This window comes from Brachionichthys hirsutus, chromosome 20, assembly GCF_040956055.1.
Source record: "Brachionichthys hirsutus isolate HB-005 chromosome 20, CSIRO-AGI_Bhir_v1, whole genome shotgun sequence".
Classification (NCBI taxonomy): domain Eukaryota; kingdom Metazoa; phylum Chordata; class Actinopteri; order Lophiiformes; family Brachionichthyidae; genus Brachionichthys; species Brachionichthys hirsutus.
The window spans coordinates 788530-805757 of record NC_090916.1 but is presented as its reverse complement, the minus strand read 5'-3'; the positions used below and the strand labels follow the sequence as shown (position 1 = coordinate 805757).

The 17228-nt window shown below is 49.1% G+C and overlaps 2 protein-coding genes across 3 annotated transcripts; both read left to right on the top strand.

Annotated features, from left to right (window-relative positions):
- Positions 1–630: 630 nt before the first annotated feature.
- amd1 (adenosylmethionine decarboxylase 1) lies at positions 631–10490 on the top strand. Its single transcript, XM_068753572.1, has 9 exons — positions 631–920; positions 5128–5214; positions 5979–6105; positions 6183–6285; positions 7183–7225; positions 7407–7551; positions 7795–7887; positions 7957–8112; positions 8195–10490. The coding sequence occupies exons 1-9, from the start codon at positions 808–810 to the stop codon at positions 8336–8338; spliced, it is 1011 nt and encodes a 336-aa protein (XP_068609673.1). The 5' UTR covers positions 631–807; the 3' UTR covers positions 8339–10490.
- A 1363-nt stretch (positions 10491–11853) lies between these two features.
- On the top strand, positions 11854–16783 carry rpf2 (ribosome production factor 2 homolog). 2 transcript variants are annotated; one of them, XM_068753676.1, is made up of 10 exons: positions 11854–11950; positions 12539–12671; positions 13100–13137; positions 13334–13373; positions 13457–13535; positions 13802–13878; positions 14145–14244; positions 14328–14430; positions 14607–14751; positions 15947–16783. In XM_068753676.1, exons 1-10 carry the CDS (start codon positions 11928–11930, stop codon positions 16127–16129), a joined length of 921 nt encoding a protein of 306 aa, XP_068609777.1. In that variant the 5' UTR covers positions 11854–11927; the 3' UTR covers positions 16130–16783. The 2 variants fall into 2 exon arrangements, with proteins under 2 accessions (XP_068609777.1, XP_068609776.1); XM_068753675.1 differs by having other exon boundaries at positions 13454–13535.
- Positions 16784–17228: the final 445 nt, after the last annotated feature.

Genomic DNA, 17228 nt, shown 5'->3' with positions numbered 1-17228 from the left:
CGTAAACGGAGATTCGGGAAACTACAACCCGCGTTTCTCGCTTTCGCCTGCTACCTTTTGCGTCCTCTTCCACAACGCAAACTGGTTTGATTTTCTTGTGTACAAGTAGATAGGAACTTTGTATGTATGTATAAATTGAATATATATAATTTTATGACTCGTTAATTTAGATCCATCCATTTTATAGTGTATGCTATATAAATATTGCGCCACCATTATTATTTATGAAAATACAAATTGTTTGAAAAATAAATGGATATAATACACAACATGCGTCAAACATTCGTTTACATCGAAAATTGCGCCAACTATATCGGTGTCTCCGAACGCATCATGCAAAAATGTTAATATTAAATAAAAAATATTATCGTTTACCGTGCCATTTTAATTAGCGTTAACACATTAAAACTGCTAAAAACACCATGCATTTAGGCTGTAAAAAAGAAAACTACAAAAGAAACGTCACGTGAGCAACCCCATTCTTTATGACGTAATGTCCCCCAAACCAATCGCTTGCTCACAATCCAGAACCGTGCGAACCGATTGGCTGGACTGTAGCGTGACGTAGGGGGACGAGCATATAAATTCAGCGAGCGCTTTCCCCTCAACGCTGTTCACAGTATGGCCGGCGATATTAGCTAGCACTCGCTAACGGGGTTCTCTGAGAAAGGGAAGACGGCAACTAAAGAAAACGAACACCGGGATTGCTTAAAGGACTGTAACTCAATAAAAAATAATAGATTGAGGGGCGATCAATCAAGTTGTCAGCGCCGCAGCCTAGGTTTAATCTTTTTTGTCGGGTGTCCCATGATGGAAGATAACAGTGCGCATTTCTTCGAGGGGACCGAGAAGCTGCTGGAGGTGTGGTTCTCTCGGCAGGATGAGGGCAAAGGAACCGGGGACCTCCGCACCATCCCGAGGTTTGTCTGGATTCGGCGTCTCCGGTGTCTTTTCGCTCAGGCATGTGGCGAGACGCCGGCCACATGCTTGGCCGCTTGGCTCTCCCCTTCCTTTCGTTCGTGGCGTGTAAATGGTCGGATGGAGTCGAATCTTCTTTTCCGGAGGCGACTCGGTCTCTATTCGGTGGAGTTCGACCCGAGTTGGCTCCCGAACTGCGGATCCGATTTCTGACGACACAACTGTTAAGGACAGACTTACGTCGTCACTAAAAAATGGCCACCTCCTCCTCAAGCGGCGGCGCCGCGTCGCCCAGACGTCTGTCCGCCACCGGGGAATGATTAACATTATCTCCGTACCGGTGTCCGTTCGGCCGGTACGAGACGAATCTCGTGCTCCGAGTCGTTTTAACGGGTCGGTAGCTCGTTTCGGGCTAGCTGGAGCTAGCTACTTTCTATCGCGCCGCTCCGCTTCACGAGTCGTGCCGGCGGGCCATTGATGCTCCCGCACGCGCTTCACCGCCTCCGGGTTGTTGTTGTTGTTTACCTGAGAGATAGCATACAATGCTAATATGCTAAGTGTGCTAAACTGCACAATGAAAGTCTGTTAAGAAAATTACGTTAAATAGTTTTTCTGCGTGTTCGCTCGTCACTCTTCACCAGCACGCACTCACACGCACGCACGGAACGCTCCTTCCGGTTTGATGCTGCTTGTGCAGGAGGGCTGGCTGAGGCCTTGGGTGGCTGGGATGACGTAGCAGTCAATAATAGACGCGGCCGGTATGATGTTATACGAGGGCGGGTCTGGGAACCTTCAGAACACCATGTCGGTAATTTTATTTATACATTTATTTTAATAAAGTATCTTGAATCTGATTCCCGCCGTTATTTAATGCATCTGTCCGTAGAAATAATCTGAAAGTCACTGAAGAGCCGCCTGTAGTCCCTGTTCCGGTCACGTTCACACAATCCCCTCCCCCTTGCTCTGATTGGTCAGAAGCTTCTCTTCCTGCTCGCTGGCGTGGAGCCGGATCTGGATGATGGTGCGTTCAGACTAGCTGTGAACGGCTAACGCCTGCTGACCTTTGCCCCCAGCCCAGTGGAGTTTCGAGCAGCGTGTGCTCGGAGCGGGGACCAATCGAAAGCTGCGTTTCTGTTTATTGATGAATTAAAACGTTATGGACTTCTGGTCGTGGAGTTAAACGAGGACTCCCGTGTTCTCTTCGGTCTGGGAGGGGCGCTAGGTTATAAACACGGCTGGTCTAAACCTCCGACGGACTCGTACGCGGCAGCATCAGTCTGACTCCGCCCCCCCCCCCCCCGAGGAAGAACGTGTGTTCTTCATTCTCTTATTCGGTTCCTGACATTGTTTTATAGTCCGCCTTCATGGCGCAGCACCCGGTGAACTGTCGTCCTGCCGGTCTCTTCGACGAGGATCATTTTAGTCCTTTGTTTCCGTTTTGTCAAAATGTATCTCAGTCCAAATGGTCCGGATTTGTCCCCCGGGTCATCGGTTAGTGGCCATTAACTAAGCTTTGAGATTGGTTCTGTATCGGCGCGTGAGCGACCTGTAGCCAGGTTCAGGCCCGATCAGACCCGTGCTGTGGGTGACCTGCCGTTAACCAGGCTGGCTGGTCTGCAGAGTGTCAGCGGATCAGTCCGACTGGACTTCAGCCAGCGTCCAAATAAGTCCACAAGGGTGTCTGATTCACGGAGGGGGGGACGCACACGCGCTTCCCCAGAGCTCCAAGGCAGCTCAAACGCTGCCGCTAGAGATTCCCCCGGCTCTGGCCTCGAAGGCGTTTGGTTTCGTAATTAATTATGGATTCTTCTGATGTTTTTCACATCGATTACGGTGCATTTGGTTCATGCCCATCTGTGCTCTCAAAGTTTCTCCCCGAATGTGGCACATTCCTGAAATTCCAGTTTTGACTAATCGTGGGAGGGAAGGTCATTCCAAGCCGCGTCTGGCGCTTTCCTGGAGGCCTCGTTCTGTGAAGAACCACCAGAATACCCGCTGGTGTACATTTCACCCTGACCCACGTCTCCGTTACCACCTCGAGTACGAAGCTGGGGAACCATCGTGTTTGTTGTTATTTGTCGTCGTGAGTGAATTAGTTAATTACGCTTTTTTTCACCTCAGGCACAATGTTTGCTGTTATTTCATGGTTAATGCCATATAAACACGGTTTGACTAACGGGTCAAATGCTCGAGGGGGTTATCGGCCGATAGTCGGTATTTTCACGCATGTTGGCATCGGCCGATAAGAGTTCAACGTAAAACAGTCTAATTTTGGCTCTGGTGCAGCGACTCCTCTGTCTGCAGTCACTTCCCTAGCGCCCACCCACAGCTCCATCTGATTGGTTAGACGCGGCGCTGAGGCGCGGGTAAGACAGCCAATCAGCAGCGAGCTGCGTGCGCTGCACTCGTGACAGACACGGAAAGCTTTGCGAGTGAAGAAACTCTGGAGCACGTATGTTTCAAAGGCAAAGGCAGCAGAGACTTTTAAAAAAAGATTTCTGAGAATATTGATCGGGAAATAGTCGGTGATAATGGTGAAAAGTGTGTGGGGGGGGGGGCACGCGAGAAGCTGCAGAAACTGGCAGAGAAAACTTTAGGGCATTAATAGTTGTTTAACTACCAAGATATTTTAGTTTACTTTTTCGTTTGAGTTTGTATTCAAAATTTTGATGCCAATATTTTCACTTTTACTGCAAATAAATATCGGCCTCCTTGCCTACTAACAATCTATCGGCCATAAAAAAACCGTGTCGGCCGATCCTGAGTTGTAATCGTCAGTCTTCCAGCCTTGCTCTTAATTGCGTGACATAAAACGGCGTGTTTTCTCTTAACTGAAGCCCATTTCTCACATGAATTATTGAATAATGGCGTCTCAGTGGCGGCGAGACATTGTGGTGAACACTGATGCAAAATGATAGATGACCCATCAAATAATTGCAATCAGGCAATTCTATAAACTGAAGGACATCGAGTGGCGTGCCTGAATACAAATAATCAGTCTCGTTCCGGAAGTGGTTTGAAAATGTCTTGTGCCGCTGACGCTCTCGCCCTTTACGTCAGACTGGGAACTCTGGTCTCGTTCCTCTCACGCCAACATGCGTACTCGTACGGGGGTATTGGTGGGGGGGAACGCGGCTCCGTCGGTGGTTTGTTGCTGAAACGTGATGCGGCTCCTGTCCTGCTCGCATGCTCTTGTTTCGTCAGACGTTTCCTCCCGCCTTGCGGTTTTGGTTTTCTACAGCGCACTGGAAGCTCGGCCAGAGAAGCTTGATTTTGTAACCCATGACGACGGCACCTACTGGTGGGTGCTCTCCTCTGGCGATTGATCAGAGTCGTCCCTGAGGACTCAGACTGAAGCGCAGCCCTGTGTTGCTAAGCTAATTGGGAAAACATTGCAACAGCTATGCAACGCTAGCTGCTGGTAAATTCCCCACTGAGGCCTCCCTCCCTGCGGGTTGCTCTGAACGGGTCCAGGTCGCCCTTCCAAGGTTGGGCTGAGAATGTGACGCAGTTGCATTTGCGCTGCAGCTGTCTTTGGGTGCTGGGGGGGCGGGGGGGGTCAGCAGCACAGGCTCCTCCTGTCGTGGAGGAGAGTGCTGCTGACTGCGTAGTCATCGGGGCGATGGGCGTGAGGCGAGATTCACGTTACCCTGCAGCTTTGCTCCGCACAGCAAATGCCTCCCTCTGGATCACATAGAATCTGGTCTCTGCGGCGTTTGTCACCGTAACCCCCCCCCCCCCCCCTCCTCTGGGATGGCGAGCTTCTCTCCCGATTGAATCGATCTGGTGTCGGTGGGAGAGGTTGGCTGTTCGCGTGTTTTTTTTGTCATACATTTTCTCCTGTCTCCTCCTATTGGTTTTCTATAACACACTGGATGCTAAGCTAACTGGACATCCTAAGCAGCTGTACCTAAATGAGTTCAGTCGGTTATTGGAATCGGTTTTCTAACTTCTTGCTGTCACCGGTCACAATGAGTGGTTTCATTTTTGGATAAGCAGCACCTGGATTAAAAACAAAACCAGAACCCCGACCGTAAGTTAAAATCCTGCCCGAACTCTGCAAATTCCTTAAAAAGGACCCTGAGATTTACCCGATACTCATTGAAATACCTTTTATTCCAGTGTGTATTTATGTCTCTGTGTACATGGTTGTCTGTGTCATCATGAGGTGCATGAACCCGCTAACGCCTCTTTATTTCTCTTTGCTAGGTTCCAGTGGGACAAGCTTCTGGAGAATGTGCATTGTTTGATCATAAGTGTGACAAAGTCTGACAAGCAGGAAGCTTATATACTCAGGTGAGTGTTTGAGACGCAGCGGCGGGCGCAGGTCATCATCTCTAGTGTCAGAAATGGACTCGTTTCATCAGATTAAGAGCCTGCTTCATGTACACACACCCAAGTCAGATTAGTCTGACCCGATCAAGATTTTATTCTGATCGAGAGGAGGGGTTTATGCCGATTGATGATCCGATCAGGGTGCATGAAAACACTTATTCCGACGTTCAAGCCGTCTTTACTGCGCATGTCTGTGACGTTAGCTAAACGCGCTTCTGTTATTCCCGGAAGCTAGTTGAAGCAAAGCAAGTCAATATCTGAGACAGACACGTTGCTGGAGATAGTACCGATAAAGTAAAAGCGCAAACGGGGAAAACATGCGAAATAACGCTGACGTTTCAAGCGGAAAAGGGCGGAGCCAAGTTCTGTTTACAACGGAAGTCGCAACGGCTTCTATTTCCTGTATATTTGGTAAGAATTGCGCATGTCAAAATATTTTTTTTCCGACCGAAAATGTGACGCATGAACACGCAAGTCCTAATCGGATCAATATTTTTAGGGTCTATGAACACAGTGCGTCCGATCATAACTTTACTCCGAACTGGGATCGGCTTGAAGACATTTTGTCCACGTAAACGCAGCCGGTGAGACGCTGCTCTCGTCTTAGAGGTGAACTTGGCCCATAAAATGCTGCGATCACCGCAGTAAAGCCAACCCCCCCCCCGGCCCCCCGTGCAGTGAAACTTCCTTCCACTTCCGCCGCTCATGTTTCTTTCCTTTCGCAGCGAGAGTAGCATGTTTGTCTCCAGGAGACGTTTCATTTTGAAGACGTGCGGAACCACCCTCTTACTGCAAGCACTGGTGCCTCTGCTGGAGCTCGCCAGGGAGTACTGCGGCTTCGACGCCATCGAGGTCAGCCTGACGCCGCGTTTCGTGTCCGTCTGATCGCTGCAGTGGTCCAATCGCGTTGCTGCTTCTATATTTTACAGAATTTCTTCTACTCCCGCAAGAACTTTGTGAAGCCAACCCATCAGGAGTTCCCTCATCGAAACTTCCAGGAGGAAGTGGACTTTCTTGGCCAGATTTTCCCAAGTATGTAGCTTGTAATGCCGCCTCGCGTGCGTCCATTTTCACCTGAAACTTTGTCCAAGTGTGTCATTTGTAGCTTGTTGAGTTTTGCTATACGACGTGGATACTTTTACTTTTCAAAGAGCAACGACTTTATTTTTAATAAGAGGCGGTCGTCGTGCCTGTTCAGCTGCGAGTAACGGCGCTCACACACCAATGAGACTCCATAACGATCAACAGCAGTCCTAAAATGGACTTTTCTTATTTTCTCTTTAGACTGAATCAGAATACTTTAATAATCCCAGAGGGAAACGAGGTACAGCAGTACATGATGCATTAATAGAAACAGTAAAGTATACGTACGACACAAGTCTCTCTAACGTCCTCTCGTCTCCCTCGCTCTTCAGAATGAGCTGCGTGCCCTGCATAATATTTGCTTGTCATTCACCCGTTGTTTATAGTATTGATCATTTAGTTAAATATAAATATTGTGCCGTAGTTCTGGAATTAGATTTAACTTGAGGTGTAACTTGCATGCGCCTGCCGTGGGGACTCGTGCGTGTATCTGGTAGGCAGGACGCTGAATCGGCAGCTTCAGCAGCATTGAGGTGCTTTATTGTTCTTATTGGAGACGATACATCGGTCACTGCTGGTTATAATGTAATATGATTACACTGCCTTGTGTTCAATTATCATTTTACTCATTTTAACGCTCTTGATGTCGCACTTTGAGATTTGTTTCGATTGTGAAGTACTTTACAAGTAAAATGTATTTGTTTTAAAATGGTCTTTTTAACACTTTATATTCGATATATTTTATTTGTAAGATTTAGGACTTGACGATTGTGTCTGTCCTCTTCACGAAGATGAGCGCCGGTTTCTTTGTAACCATAGCGACTAACAAATCTGTCTCTCCTCCAGATGGTGCCTCCTACTGTATGGGACGTTTGAACTCTGACTGCTGGTGAGCATCACGGCTAAGAATGTTTTTTAATCGTTCTCACACCTGAATTTGTCGTTTTATTTTGTTCCTCATGAAGTCCAGTCTAAAGAAAGGACTCCAGAGTGCGTCGGTGTTTTATCACGCGTGCCCGGCGTGTGTTTGCTGCCTGTAGGACATGTCTCACCGCGCCCCCTGCCCGCAGGTACCTGTTTACCCTGGACCTACCGGAGTACTGGAAGAACAAGCAGGCAGATCAGACGCTGGAAGTTCTGATGAGTGACCTCAGTCCAGCAATTATGGACCAGTTCTACATGAAAGATGGTGTTTCTGCAAGTGATGTCACTCGTGTATGTCGACTTTCCTTCGCAATTAAACAACATTAAATATCTGCTGTGGTTTCTGGAAGTCCGTTCTGACTCGTGTCCAACCAGCGACCAGGATCAACCTTTACAGCTGAGAAGCTGGAACCAGCAAATCAGAAAAATGTCATTATTGCGTCTTGCCGAATGCTTCCTGACGCTGCGGGTTGTTGTGTCGGAGCCCCGGCGCCGCCTGACGATTGATCGGCTTCTGTTCTCTCGTCTTCTCAGAGGAGTGGAATTTGTGACCTGATACCAGGTTCTGTGATCGACGACACGATGTTCAACCCTTGTGGATACTCAATGAATGGAATGAAGGCAGACGTGAGTGTCCCCGTGACCGTCGTCATGCCGACGGCGTCGACGTTTGCTCATTGGTCTGCTTTCCTCCAGGGAACTTACTGGACCATCCACATCACCCCGGAGCCGGAGTTCTCGTACGTGAGCTTCGAAACCAACCTCTCCCAGACGTCGTACGAGGAGCTGGTCAGGAAGGTGGTCGCGGTGTTCAAGCCGGGGAAGTTCATGACCACGCTTTTTGTCAACCAGGTGTGTGTCGTTGTTGTTTTGTTCATCGTGACTGCAGTGCGGTTCGTCACCGAGGTGCGTCTCCTCTCCTTCGCTTCTGCAGAGCTCCAAATGTCGCAGCGTCTTCTGTTCTGCCCACAAAGTTGACGGCTACAAGCGGCTCGACCACCAGTTGGCTCAGTTCAACGACTACAATTTCGTCTTCACAAGTTATGCCCAGACCTGCAAGCTGAACCAGCAGAGCTGAGATTTTAGGATGAAGAGGCGTAAAAAGAGCGGCGGCGGCGGCGGCTCTGGGCTCCTCCCGGTCGGGTGTCCGTCGGGTGCGGCCGCCCGCTCTCCTTCCTCCTCCGGTTTGAGTTGTTTGCGTTGTTGTACCTGTGATTTCGACCTCTTGCATGAAAGCTCTTTTCTTCGTTTAGATATTCTCGCTCACTCTTGCCGTGCTCTTGAAGTGCATGTAGAGGAATTAAACGCGCTCCCCTTGAGGCTGTCCATCTGCGCCCGGCATGACGGTCCCTTCCTGCAGGTGTCCCCCCTCATCCCCCACAGACAAGGCTTCCGCCCCCACTAGTCCGGGGCCCCGGCGTGCTCAGACCCGTCTGCCCGTAGGAGCTCGACCTTTGTCCGCTGTCCCGTCTGGCGTGCACTTTAAACCCGTTTGGTACGAAAGGAGGGCCGACCTTCCGTTCTCGAGCCTGGATGAATGTATTAGTCGGGATGAGCTTTCGGCCTATCCGATCGTAGCGTTGCCGGGACTTCCGGTTCCTCTGAGATGAAGGCCACACTCGCTGTTTAATGCTGCTCCGTCCCATTAAACGCTGCCGGCGCCAGTTCACCCGGCCGCCACGCTGCACTGGAGAAGCTTTTTGCTCCTCGATGACTGCGGTCGTTCATTTCATGCGCTTCCATCCCGACGGCCGTCGAATCCTCACGTTTCTCCAAACGGGCGAGCTTTGATAGTCATGTGCCCGTAAAAAATAAAAAATCTGAATACGAGACTCGTTGGAGACGCTCTGCTGCTCGCAGGGATCGACAGGAAGCGCCCCCCCCCCCCCCCCCCCCACGTGACAGTCATTCTCTGCCCCCGCCCCAAACCAGTGATTGTACGTGTCTCTAGAGAAACGCCTGGACAGGTTTTGAGCTGACTCCAGGAGGGCAAACCCTCCTCTTCACACACACACACACACACAATGACCCCTGGTGACCAGCCATTGTCCAGCAGGTCTGCCAGAGCCAGACATGTCAGCTGGTCCCAGAGCCATGGCGGGGGGGGGGGGGGGGGGGGGGGCTTCCTGGCTGTCCCCCCCCCTCCCTGAATAGGATATAATGAATCAGACTCATTTTGCTTAGTTGCCCAGCAAAGCATTTTCCTTCTTCCAACATAATATCCCTCCTGGCTCCGCCTCTTTCCGCCCCACAATGGAGGCCCGCCGTTCTGAGCATGCCGGGGCGACCCCGGATCCTTCCACATGTAACCGCTGCATAAACACAAACTTTCATTACGTTTCCTGTGCCCAGACGCGTCTGAAATGTGACTCCGCCAGCAGTCCTTTATGCCCTTTGTGCACCGCCACGCTGCACGTGGCCGTTGTGTCTGTGATTCACCCCCCCCCTCATTTTACCAGCTGAAATCGTTGCTGTGGATGCTGCTTCCTGGGATTAGTGGGGGACCCTCCGTACCTTCTGAGGGGTCGGGTCCCCCTGGAATCGTCTGACCCTGTAGTGCTGAAAGCCGGGTAGCTTTAGTTTTTGTCACTTGTTCAGCAGGAGGCGAAGCTGCAGGTAGAACTTACTTTCAGCACTATGCGGGTTCTTTCTTTTCTTTCAATGATGGAGTGAATGCGTGTGCACCCACAGCAGTGACTCGAATCACCTGAGACGGGTGGAGCGGCTCCTCTTTCCGCTGTGGACCTCGCCGTCTTAGTGACACTGGAAGGATGTTTCCATCGGGTTGATCTACAGCTTTTCTAGGCCCTTTTATGACATCAAATAGCCGTTCTTAACCCCCCCCCCCCCTTTAGTCCTGTCCAAGTAGATCATTGCCACTGTTATTTTTTTATACACTGAATTCAATGCATTTTTTCAGTAGAACAGAAATTTAATTTTATGCAAAAATATTTTGTATCTTTGCTGCGGACCAATCTTTTTCTTTTTCCCCTTTTGTCCTAACATTTTATTTGTCAAATCACTGATCTAAACGTGTGTTGTGATGTTGGAAGATCTTTTCAGAGCTCACTGAATGTTGCATCCCCCCCCCAACCCTAACCCCCCTCCCGAGAGGGTGCAGTTGCAGGATGTTCTAATTCTTCCTTTTGCTGTTCTTTGGATGGTCAAGATGTGCTAAATATATCTGTACTGCGAGCTTGATGCTTCAATAAAAGATAAATATCTGTGCAGTTCTTTGTCTGTTTCTCTAGACGACTAGGAGCGAAGCGTTTCAATGAACGAATGCTGAGGGGGAAATGTGATTCCTACAAAGGTCTAAAGTACACAGCAAAACGATCGGCTGATGATGATCCTTTATTTCTGTCAATAAGACAAAATGAATCGTGGTTACAGAGAAAACCAACAGCAGAGTAAACGCCTCCATCTCCGAAAGGTGACCACCTGACTGTTGCAGGGGCTGACATTTGACCCCTCTCTGCCGCGCTGCACGCTCCGGCCAGCGCCGTGTGATACAGCACCATCCGGTCAGAGGCTACGAAGCAGGCGGTTTCTCCTCTACCTTAACATGAACTCCTGTTTTGTCTGGTTTATGTTCTAATTGGTGTCTGCACCATTTTAACTGGTTTGTTGTTTTAAATCTCCAAAATATCAAATTTTTTACAGTTTCTTTGACATTCTTTAGGGTTTTGTAGTATAAGGTTTGGCCACTTTCGATGACAGATGGTGTTCAGCTCCTATGACTTCAGTCTCAGCATCAAATCTCAAAAGGTCTGTTTTACCAGCGATAATTGCTTGCACCAGTAGGTGGCGATAATGTTTTATTTTATAACTTACAACATCTGAATTTAAGCTTTCTTGTCAGACAGTAACAAAGATGACTTGTATTTCTTGAAGTACAGTGTTGAGGTACCAGCACCCCTAAATTGGAAGACGTCTTATATAAATATGCTGCGGGAAACCCATCGGGTGTTGTCATGGATGGAGACAGTACCTCACAGCAAGGTCACAGGTCCGAATCCGACTTGGGAGTTGTATTTGAGGAGTTTGTATGTTCTCCCCGTGTCTGTGTGGGTTCTCTCCGGGTTCTCCGGCTTCCTCGCAACACCAAAAAGGCTCCAGTACAGCCCGCAACCCGATAACGGACAAAGCGGCAAAGTAGCCCGCACCATGAAGTAATCGTCAGAACACAGATTTTTGGGAAAATACGGTCTTAATTGAACCTTCTGACAAATGAAATTTGTCCAAAAAAGAAGACTCTTGGATGAAGGTGAAACGTCTTCAACCAAACTTGATCAAGTCCAGTTGATTATTTATTTTTTGCTCTTTGTGATTTACCTTGACCTGGATGACTGAGAACCTGCACAGATACGGTGACAGAATTTACATACTTTTAAAAGTAGTTTAGTATTTATATTTTCTAATACTAATGGCATAAATACCAGAAAGAGTTTTTAGGTTTTTTTTGCCTGTGGCACCAGTAGTAGACAGGCGACGTAGTATAGTTCATGACAATAGATGGCGGTAGTTCACCGGAAGCCGGAAGTGAACGACGTGTTCGCCACCAGAGAAGAAGAAACCCACCCGTGTTGTCTTCCGCACTGAATTCACGTGGACGCCGCCGTCGTTGGTCTCCCTGCCGCTGCTAGGATTACAGATTCAGACGCGAGATGACGCGGATGGACGCTGTAGTGTAAGTTTGACAACACTTGGTTTGCGTTAGTGTTAGAAGTGATTTGTGAAGCTAACGCTAACGCTAACATTAACGCTAGCGTTAGCATAGCTAACTCAGCCCAGCTTTATTTATAAGGTTTTTAAAACAACCGCAGCTGACACAAAGTGCAGATTAAAACGTAGATAAGTGGAAGATGAAACCAATAAATAAAAAATAGGAAACATAAATATAGAACAAATAAAGAATGCACCTTGGCGGAAGTATGTTGGGGAGCCGAGACGGCCGCCGGTTCGAGTCCCAGCTCAGACAAAAATGTGGAGTGTGGGCTGGTGGCTGGAGAGGGGCCAGTCTGCCTCCAGAGCACTGCCGAGGTGCCCTTGAGCAAGGCGCCTGCATGTGTGGTCGCTCCAAGGGACCGCTGTGCTAGTGTGTAAAGGTAATTGCAGCGTATCAATGACAGAAATAAAGCTTTCTTCTTTCTTTCTAGGGCAAACTGTCCAAAGCATTAAAATGAATAAATAAAATGAGACAGTCCTTAACACGCATTTCTTATTCAGACCCGTCCTATTGCCCCTTATCTCTCATGTTGTGTCTGTCTATCCTCAGGAAGCCCAAAACGAAGCGCTCCAAGCGTTTCTTAGAGGGCAGAACGCCGAAGCTGGTTGAAGGGGTGAAGACGGCCATGATTATGAAAGGAGGGAACACCAGCCAGTGCGTCACCCGGGCGCTGAAGGACGTCGTAAGTAGCCCGACGACGCGTTCAGGGGCAGATGTGATCAAAACAAGTGTTTCTGTCAACGTGATCGGGAATGTTTGATGTTTCTAAATGAGCCCCTTTCCATTCATCAGTGTTAAAAAGCCTCTGTGTTATTGTCCTTTGTCTCCGTTTCATTGAAAAGTGGGCCGAAATAAAATTAATGCATTCATATGGAATTATAAAAAAGCCTGAATTGAGGCAGAGTCTTTCAGGTGTCTGGAGAACCCGCTTAAAATGTCTGCAAAGAAAGGAATTATGATGTTAGTTTAAAGTACTGGAGAAGAGAAAAACGTGACGACGGACTGACCCTGGGTAGAAGTTATACGACGTTTCCCCAATGCCTGATTCAGCTTCAGTGAAACCTCTGGACTCGTGCAGCACGTTGAGTTCAATGTTTGTCTTTCCTCCAGTACGCCCTGAAGAAGCCCAGCGCTGTGTTGTACAAGAAGTAAGTAGTACTACCTGGAAATACTCCACTGGGGTTCATTCGTTCTTTGTCGAAATATATGCTAATCACATTTACACTGAGAAGCGTGCTCTACTTTCAAACTAAAGCGGTGTGTGTGTGCGTGTGCGTGCGTGTGTGTGTGTGTGTGTGTGTGTGTGTGTGTGTGCGTGCGTGCGTGTGCTTTTCTCGTCGTTAGAAAGAATATCACGCGGCCATTTGAAGACTCCACGTCGCTGGTAAGAGACACAGACGCATCGTGCGTAGTGCTCGAATGTCCCGCCGTGATCCAGATGGATGACGTGCGATGTTTCCCCAGGAGTTCTTCTCCAAGAAGTCCGACTGTTCTCTGTTTCTGTTTGGCTCCCATAACAAGAAACGGCCCAACAACCTCGTCTTCGGTAGGCTGCCTCCTCCGTACCGCTCTCCAGTAGTTCCACCAGCACTTCCCCTGCCATTTTCAGACAGACGTTGCACAGCCTGCCATATTATATTACCATTTTGGGAGCATTTAAGCTCGCAGAATACACAGAATCCAATGCAGCACACATGATGTGGTTCAGATACAGCTGCCTGTCGTTATACACTTGTCCAGTAGGGGGTGTCGTGAGCAGATGCCTCATGGGGCTTCATCTCACCGTCACTAATTACTTCCTTTGGTCTGCAGGTCGTCTCTTTGACTTTCACGTCCTCGATATGATTGAACTTGGAATCGAGAACTACGTCTCTCTGAGCGATATTAAGGTACACGTCGTCGCTGACCTCTGACCTCTGAATTGATGGCGTATTCACTTCCCTTAGCGAATCATTTTAAGTCCTGTGTTTTTCTTAACGCAGCAAATAAAAGATTCCTTTCTGTATTTCTCTTGCTGGGAGCTTGACGATGACAATCCAGCCTCCTTCCGTGCGCGTCTGTCGGTGTTATTTACAGGCCTGCCTCCTCCTGATTGAGGGAACGCCGATTTGAACCCTCGCTGTCCTGCGACCTCGATCTGTGTTTTCTGCCGCAGGTCAGCAAATGCGCCGAGGGAACCAAACCGATGCTCGTGTTTGCAGGGGAGGCCTTCGACGCCGACGGCGAACACAAGCGCCTGAAGAGTCTGCTCATAGGTGTGATCGCACCTAACGTGCTTCCGGGCTTGTTTGAAGGCCGTGTGTCATGAATGTATTGTAATCCCGCTCCCGCCCTCCAGATTTCTTCAGAGGTCCCACGGTGACCGCAGTCCGTCTGGCGGGCTTGGAACACGTTCTGCACTTCACCGCTTTCGATGGCAGGATCTACATGCGCAGCTACAGGTACGGGCATTCAGAGGAGTCTGGGAGAATCTTGTCTGCCTGTCAACGTAACGAAAACGACTGGATTACAAATCCTTCAGAGAAAGCACCGTTGCCGTTTCGGGAGACGCCGGCGCCTCTCGTTTCCGCTGCTCGCGTTCCCCACAAGGGAAAGAGTAACCTTTGCGTCTCTGCAGGTGTCTCCTGAAGAAGTCCGGCTGCCGGACCCCTCGGATAGAGCTGGAGGAAATCGGGCCATCGTTTGACTTCGTGCTCAGAAGAACACATCTGGCGTCGGACGACTTGTACAAGTTGGCGCACAGGCAGCCGAAAGCTCTGAAGGTAAACTCACCCGGAGAGAATCCCTGGACGTGTCTCTAGGCTTTCCTGTGGAGTGAGTGGAGTCCACGCTGGGACACGGTCGGTTTGGGGTCTCGGGGCGACGGGCGGCGCAGGTGGTTGAGCGGGTCCTTCGATGATCGAGACGACGCCGGCGGTTCGGTTCCCGGCTCCGGCACATGTGCTCACTGTTGTTGTGTCCTTGGGCAAGGCACTTCACCCACAGTGCCTGTGTGAATGTCGGCGTTGGTCAGGAGGGCCGACGGTGCTTCTGCCAGTCTACCCCGGGGCAGCTGTATCTACCCCGGGGCAGCTGTATCTACCCCGGGGAAGCTGTATCTACCCCGGGGCAGCTGTATCTACCCCGGGGCAGCTGTATCTACCCCGGGGAAGCTGTATCTACCCCGGGGAAGCTGTATCTACCCCGGGGCAGCTGTATCTACCCCGGGGCAGCTGTGGCTACAACCGTAGCTTCAACACCACCAAATATGGAGTGAATGAATCATGCAAAGCGTCTTTGAGTGTCCAGAAAAGCACTATAAAAACCCAACGCATTATTATTATTACTATTATTATTATTATTAACAGCGCCTTGACAGGAATGTGTAGAATGATGACGAAATAGGCATCATGTCGATTTCTGTCGACGCCATCTTGCTTCTACGGTGGCCCTGAAGTGCAAACGACAACATTAAGGCATTAAGAAATACTGCATTAAATGAGATATGAAAAACTCACTTTCCCATGTTTCTACACTATTCTGGTGATTTTGGGTCCTTATCAACCCCAAAACATTAAACAAACCTTCCAGCCAATCCTTCGTAGTTTGGTGGGTCTGTAATCACCTCCTGAAACACGTCTGGAAGAAATCGCAATACGACCTTAGGGAAGAGGTCGGTGCCAGTGGGCAACATGAAACATCGCTAATTAGACGATGGCGGCGTTCGGCTTTTGACCCGGAAGTTATTCTGCCTGTAGCGCGTTTTTTTCAAAATATGAACGTTACCGGTGACCCCGGCGTAGCTGCCGCTCTCCAAGAATATTTTGGTTCCGGTGATGCTGGATATGAGCAGTTTTGAGAGAGTTATTGAATCGGCCCGCTTCAGCGCCGCTCCAACACAGCTGTCTGTTGGGTGACCTCTAACGATGACCCACGCATGACCTCAAACGGACGTCCTTCTCGCTTTCCCTGTTACAGGCCAAGAAAAAGAAGAACATCTCCCATGACACCTTTGGCACCAAGCTGGGACGGGTTCACATGCAGAAGCAGGATCTGTCCAAGCTGCAAACCCGCAAGATGAGGGGGCTGAGGAAGCGGAAGGGGGGGGTGACCGTTGAGGACCAGGCTGGACAGGCTCCCAAAGTGGCCAAAGAGGCCTGAGGCGTCTTTCCTCCGCCTTCACATCCAGATGCAGCCGGAACGCCAGCCTTGTTCATGTGATTCATCGTTCATAGATTCGTTTTTGTTTGCTTCATACTTGTGGAACTGTGTTGAAGTCTTCAGACCTTTGTTAGTTTCCACGGGAGAGTTGTACGTATTCTGTGTTAAATCAGTCTTAAGTAAAACTGCAATAAAATCCGAAGGCCTCGACCCTCGCTGTTTCTCCACGGGTGATAAACGTGACTGGAATACGTGATGCAGTTTCCACATGAAGTCGGATGTGGATCGTTTTAAAGCGTTTGATGTCCCTGGGAAGCATCAAAGACGGATCCAACATGACAAAATGTGCAGCGATCTGTAGAATGAAACTCCAGATGTGACAAAATAACGTCTGATTTTAGATGCAGATAAGTTGATTGGCTTGATGGTGTAAGTTTGGAAACTGAGCTTCCTTCAAATAACCGACTAGAATCTCACGACTCGGGGATTTTCATGAAACTTGACTTGTTGCCACACTAAGTCCACGGGCCCTGAGCAGATGTTTCACCCATCGGTACCACCCAAGGGGGCAAATTCTAGTCAAGTGTTTTGAAAGGGACTAGAGGAGAGAGATTGTATCAAATATGAATGCAGCTGATCAAGAAACGGAATAAATCTTTCATTATCAACTGAAGGAAATCAGTTCTGGAACTATATGAGAACGAAATCGATGGCTTTTCGTCTGGCTGTGGCTCTATTTGACCTTATTTTACCATATGAGATGTCTCTGAGACATTCCGTTGACCCTGTGAGGTGTCCCTTCACCACTGGCTGTTTCCTCAAGGTGATCAACATTGTTCCAGACTAAGGTTGCGTGTTCCACTTCCAGACAACGCCTTGTAGACACAAGGCTGTATCTGTTTCTTCTCCCTGACAATAGGAGGCACTGACCGAGCCTGTTCAGTGCGTGAGTTCCCCATTCCCAGTCAATGATTCCACAGGAAAGGCGAGTATCATACTAGTATGACATGCTTGGTTGGCTTCACCTTGCCACAAGTACCGGTAACGGCGTATACCAAGTCCTGACCCAAGGATGTGGCGAGACCCTGTCCTCTCAGGT

Excerpts from the sequence above, each read along its gene's own strand:
- amd1 (XM_068753572.1), top strand. The coding sequence starts at position 808 with ATGATGGAAGATAACAGTGCGCATTTCTTCGAGGGGACCGAGAAGCTG. Across the intron at positions 6,106-6,182 it reads GCGGCTTCGACGCCATCGAG|AATTTCTTCTACTCCCGCAA; the intron begins GTCAGCCTGACG and ends TATATTTTACAG. Across the intron at positions 8,113-8,194 it reads CCACGCTTTTTGTCAACCAG|AGCTCCAAATGTCGCAGCGT; the intron begins GTGTGTGTCGTT and ends TCGCTTCTGCAG.
- rpf2 (XM_068753675.1), top strand. The coding sequence starts at position 11,928 with ATGACGCGGATGGACGCTGTAGT. Across the intron at positions 13,374-13,453 it reads TTGAAGACTCCACGTCGCTG|GAGTTCTTCTCCAAGAAGTC; the intron begins GTAAGAGACACA and ends ATGTTTCCCCAG. Across the intron at positions 14,245-14,327 it reads CCTGAAGAGTCTGCTCATAG|ATTTCTTCAGAGGTCCCACG; the intron begins GTGTGATCGCAC and ends CCCGCCCTCCAG.